Source organism: Salvia miltiorrhiza, chromosome 3 (assembly GCF_028751815.1).
Source record: "Salvia miltiorrhiza cultivar Shanhuang (shh) chromosome 3, IMPLAD_Smil_shh, whole genome shotgun sequence".
NCBI classification, from domain to species: Eukaryota; Viridiplantae; Streptophyta; class Magnoliopsida; order Lamiales; family Lamiaceae; genus Salvia; species Salvia miltiorrhiza.
Window position 1 is genome coordinate 50,187,125 of NC_080389.1, and position 5,562 is coordinate 50,192,686.

The window sequence follows — 5,562 nt, forward strand, 5'->3', positions numbered from 1 at the left end:
TTATAAGATTTATAAGAATAATTTTCGAAAACAAAAAATAAAAAATTAAAGCAGCCAAAAAAGGGAAATAAAGGAAACAAAAAAAATAAAGAAGATAAACGAAAATTAAGCCTAATCTAAGGGAAGTAATTAATGGAGGATAATTATGTAAAACACCAAAATCATAAAATCTTTATTGTTTATTTAATATATTATAGTTATATTATTTGTGATCCCCATTGAGGATATGTTTGTCTTTTTACTATAAAATAGCTACTTTTACTATAATTTTATACTTGTGGCTCTATTGAATATATTATTTATTTTATAGGCTAAATATAAATTTCCCCCATTTTGAAACCATAATTAAATAACCTAAAGCTCAAAGTCCAAATTGTTACGGCAAAAACAGAGAAGCTAATCACTCATATTTAAAAAAAGATAATTAAAAATAATAAAAGTACATAGTAAAAACCAATATTAAATGTCTTCAACTCATGCCGCCCTAATTTCATTCTGAATTAACGCAGCAGCGCCGCTTCTATCTTCTCTCTCTATTTTCTTTTAATTTCTTCATCTTATCTCCTCTCAAAAAAAAAAAAAAAAAAAATCTTCATCTTTTCTCTCTGCGTCGTCTTCTTCAAAATAAGATCTTTTATGGCTTGACTAACATCGCATCTTTGTTGCTATATATGAGTTGCTTCATAGATCTGATCGGCAATGGATATAGTCGTAGAAGGTTGTGGGCAACTGAGATGCGATAGTGCAGGTTAGGATTTGTTGTTGCAATCTTTTTTTTTTTTTTCTCCTGCGGCGGTGCATGAACTTGCTAAAGAAGTTCCCTTTCGCCTCGAACAGCAGCAGCCGCCGCCATTGTTCCTCCCTTTCTCGCCGATCTGTTGACATCGCCGTCGAACAGTGTCAATCACCATACCACCATCCGCCTCTTCTTTCAAACCCTCTCTGCACCACCCCACACTTCCTCCCTCTTCTCTTCTCTGCCCTTAATTTACTCTCTCTCGTCGTCTAACCCATATATGACAGTTTCAAAGGATGGAAAATTAGCAGCTAATGAGCTGCTATTTATAGATTGTAAGTACTTAGTAAATTCAAATTCAAATTTGGGCTCCATAAATTGGAGCCAAAACTGCATAACTTGTAATAATCCAGCAGATAAGAATCACATTCCCTAGGATTCTATGCTTTAATATATGTATAGATAATATTCACCGGATAATCGGATGTCTGCATTGGCGGGAATCACATTCCCTAGGATTCTATGCTTTAATATATGTATAGATAGATAGATAGATAGATAGATTAAGTAAATCTTAATATATCTCTCTCCGCCGGCCTCACTCTCATTCTCTAGCCGCCGGTCACCCCCCGCCCTCGGATCGCCCCGCCCCGCCTCCGGTGCTAGCAGCACTGCAAGCCGGCAGCATTACCCCAGATTCACCGCAGCAGGAGTCCGGCAGACGGCAGTCCTCCTCTACGGCCTCTGCGGCTCCTTCTCGGTGTCTCAGTCCGGCCTTCACAGCAACAGCCAGCAGGTCAGTCATTCAATTCATTCCTTCAAGTCTTCAATTAAGCTTAGGGCTCAAAAACTCTTTCTTTTTTTTTTTTTTTTTTTCTTTTTTTTGTGAATTCTGACACCATTAATTTTTTGTGATCTGACGTATCAGATCAAATACAATCACAATTACAGACGCCGCAGCTTCCGAGGCCACCGCCGGCAGCGATTCAATCTTCGTTCTCGAAGCCTCTGCGCGTTCAGAGTTACTTCCTCATTCAGCGTGTAAGTATGAATCCTGAACCCTAGAAAACGTTTTTATATCGACTTTGCTTTGTGATTTTGGAAACCTTTAGTTTGGTTTTATATTTTGATGAATTTGATGTTTCCTGTTCCAATGGTTCATAAACTTTCTGTTTGCATCAAAATCAAAGCAGTCTTCTTGTTCGACATTTCTCTGCATTTCGTGGGTGAAAATTTTGCTCTTGTTATTGAAATCAGCGGCAAATGATTTTGGGGAGTGGAAAAATTGAAGAATGGAACTCACAATTGGTGCATCACGAATGGTGATTATACATTTCATGTAGCTGTTCTTTTTTGGAATTTTAGGAAGAAGAAAAAAGAAAACTGATTTTCTGTGCTCCAAAACTAACTGCTCGAAAACTCTATTTTGATAATATTGATTGAGGTCATGTGTCGTGTTATTACAACTCGAACAAAGATATGCTGAAGACATCTCGATCTAGGTTTTGCTTAATTTGTTAATTGAGAAGTGAAATGGCTGCTTGAAAAGTTTCAGGGTTAAGTTTGTTCTTCCATCTATCCTTGGATTGCATTGATGCAAGTGATTTTGCTGAATCAATTTTTCTCTAGTAGCTTATGAGTACTTCACATGTTTAAGCTATTGAATCTGTTTCCAAAATTGACATTACTATTGTAATAGGAAAACTAATTGTCTATATTTAGCTGCTAAAAGTTAAATATGTTTCAAAAGTTTTAACTGTTTCACTGAATGAACTCTTCGACAAGTTGGATATGGTTGCAGACAACTAGAGTAGTTTATGTTGTCCCCTAACAAAAAGAATAGTTTATGCTGGAAAAGAAATGAACATTCAGCAAGCATGGTGGACTTCTTGGTACGTCTTCCGAGTGTTACCCCTTCCCCACTCTTTTGAGCTTTTGCCCCTAGGGTATACCCTAGTAACTTGTATGTTTATGTTATTTTAATGTATTTATGTACCCGCCAAAAAAAAGGAGATGCAAATTTGGATATCATGGTGTTTTTAAGTCCCTGGTGGTTCTGTTTGATAACTATTAGTTGATCATAAGGTAATGTTGTCTATGGAGTTCAAGAAGACATTAGTTCGAGTAACATTGGTTTTTGTTTATCTTCTTCCTTTCGCCAAATTAGCAACATTTTGGTTGTTTGACGCAGAGCTTATGCTATTTTTTGATATTGCTTACAGGTATTCTTTTATGGCATGTACTTACAGTTGTCTTATTTGCAGGAGTTCTTATATTGAAAAATGCTGCAAAGCATTCCCCACCAGATTGTGCAATCTCCAGCCAGGTTGGGCCTGCCAAACCCCAACTCGCCATCTCTTCAGAACCCTAACCCACCTAAATTCTCGTCTCAAAACCCACAAACTCAACAGTCCCACCAGCCATTGAATCAGTTAACAACTCCCAGCGTCTCATCAACACTCCTTCCTCTCCTACCACCTCTCCCCAGAGCTCAATCTCTTCTCCTTCAAATGGCATCTCTTGCCTCTAAATTGTTTGAAGTCTCACCCAGTCGTCCACATTGGATCAGTGCATTTCGAGGCTCTCTGCCTTCCTTCTTGTCTTCGCAATCACAATCCCCAACACCTGCTCAGGCAGACTCCGCCCCCTCTTCTGCCAAAGAAATCATTGCTCAATTCACAACCCTTCAGAGTCAGCTCTTTGAAGCCGTTGCTGGACTCCAGGAGATACTCGATCTTCAAGATGCTAAACAGAAGCTTACCCGTGACATCAGGTCCAAAGATGTTTCTCTTCTTGCATTTGCCAACAAACTTAAGGAAACCGAGCATGTTCTTGACATGCTAGTTGATGATTACTCTGACTACCGTCGCCCTAAAAGAACCAAATCAGTGGATGATGCGGATAATTCCTCGAAAACTACAGTTGAGACACAGCTAAAATTGTCAGATATCCTCTCTTATGCACATAAAATTAGTTATACTACCTTTGCACCTCCAGAATTTGGCGCTGGACAAGCTCCTCTCCGAGGAGCACTCCCTCCTGCACCACAAGACGAGCAGATGCGTGCATCACAGTTATATAACTTTGCTGATCTGGATATTGGATTGCCCAAAACAGACGAGGGTAAAGAGAAAATTATCGAAGCACTCATTGAAACCCCTGCTGCACCACCTGCAGAGAGCAATCCACTGGCAAGCTTATCAGCAATTCAAGGCTTGAATACGTCGACTTTAGTTGCACCACCAGGATGGAAACCTGGAATGCCTGTGGAACTGCCTATTGATCTATCAGCTCTTCCTCCTCCGCCTCCCGGGTGGAAGCCTGGTGACCCGTTGCCCCCATTGGATGCTCTTCCTCTCCTACCAAGAGTCGAGGAACAGCAGCCAAGGCCCGGCCCTCCTCCTGGTCTTGTGAAAGCTCCGGAGCCTATACAGGTACGGCATGTGCAGCTTGATATCGAGGATGACAGTAGTGAAGATTTTAGCAGTGATGATGCCAGCTCTGGAAGTGATTGATTGGTTGATAGGAGCTGTAGAAATTAGTGTCTTTATCATTTATGCTTGAAGCTCTAGATGGTTTGATCCCTTCCTTTTGGTCGCTACTCAATATTCAAGAATTCAAGTGAAAGAGAAAATGGTTGAAGCTCTTTTCAGTTTATATCATCAAATGTCTTGTACCACTTCATTGTAGATTCAAAGTTTATTGATCTTACGTTTATATGAGTGATGAAGTTTGAGGTAATATGTTAACGTCACATTTTAATGAAATTTAGCTTCTTTCTTTATCCAAATAGGTCGCAATCAGGTAGGAAAACTCGCACTATAGATTTCTATTTATAAATATTTAACATATATAAAAGTAATTATTGAGAAATATTATCTTATTATAGGAGTTAGACAAATGCTCCCTGCTGAGGAACAAAAAAAAAATACTATATGACTAAGTGGTTATATTTGGAATACCATATTTTCAAGTTTTTATTTAGTTTGGTCTCCTTTTTTTCTTTTTTGTGTGTGTGTGTGTGTGTGCTTGGTCTCCTAAAATTTTATTTGTACACATTCGATACTTCATACTTCCACTTGTTTTAATTGGTCCTTAAACTTTCATTTGAACAAACCAAGTATTTCTGTATTTGTACTTTTGTTATGTCAAAGTAGGTCGCCTTTTTTGTAATACAAATATCAAAGTTTTAACATAAATAAAGTGTAGGGACTAAAATTTCTCAAAAATTTACAAATTACGTGTAATCTAACTTTGATATATTCTTTCTGTTTTCTGAAAAAAATAATAGCAATAGTTTATTATTTCTCCTTTGGTGATTCAAATGAAATTCATTTTTTTTTAGCCCTCAAACCAGATTAATTGGTCAAAGGGAAAACATATTACCAATTGAATTGCACCTCAATGTCAGCATTAATTTTATTCTTTTATTAATCTATACTAATATGCTAAAGGAAAGTAGTCTACAATATTTTCCCGTCAAAAAACTTCATCACACAATCCATACAAAAATTAATATTTTACTAAATATATCATCGAGTTTTTAAAAGAAATCAAATCACTAATCAACAAACAATTTTAATACGATTGTTCAACTTCCAAGACTGCACAAATAGGCCACAAATGTGGCTGTTCAACTTCCAAGGCTGCCCGACAATTTTTATTTTTATTTTAAATTTGTTACACCCAAAGAAAAGAAAAAACACACATAAAATTTGATGTCATCAAACTTTATATTTTTTATTTTTTTGGACCACTTTCGGTGATCAAAACTCAATAATATTGGTATCATTAGAAAGCTATCATTGAGATATTTTCAATAATAC

The 5,562-nt window shown here is 37.2% G+C and overlaps 1 protein-coding gene across 3 annotated transcripts; it reads left to right on the forward strand.

Annotated features, from left to right (window-relative positions):
- The first annotated feature begins 410 nt into the window (after positions 1 to 410).
- Positions 411 to 4,508, forward strand: LOC131016373 (mediator of RNA polymerase II transcription subunit 4-like). Of its 3 annotated transcripts, none has more exons than XM_057945060.1 (4): positions 411 to 1,532; positions 1,665 to 1,781; positions 2,522 to 2,821; positions 3,001 to 4,508. In XM_057945060.1, exon 4 carries the CDS (start codon positions 3,019 to 3,021, stop codon positions 4,249 to 4,251), a length of 1,233 nt encoding a protein of 410 aa, XP_057801043.1. In that variant the 5' UTR covers positions 411 to 1,532; positions 1,665 to 1,781; positions 2,522 to 2,821; positions 3,001 to 3,018; the 3' UTR covers positions 4,252 to 4,508. The 3 variants fall into 3 exon arrangements, with proteins under 3 accessions (XP_057801043.1, XP_057801044.1, XP_057801045.1); XM_057945062.1 differs by lacking the exon at positions 2,522 to 2,821 and having other exon boundaries at positions 433 to 748; positions 838 to 1,532; positions 1,665 to 1,777; positions 3,001 to 4,507; XM_057945061.1 differs by lacking the exon at positions 2,522 to 2,821.
- The last annotated feature ends 1,054 nt before the right edge of the window (positions 4,509 to 5,562 follow it).

Coding starts and splice junctions, on each gene's coding strand:
- LOC131016373 (XM_057945060.1), top strand. CDS start 3,019: ATGCTGCAAAGCATTCCCCACCAGATTGTGCAATCTCCAGCCAGGTTG.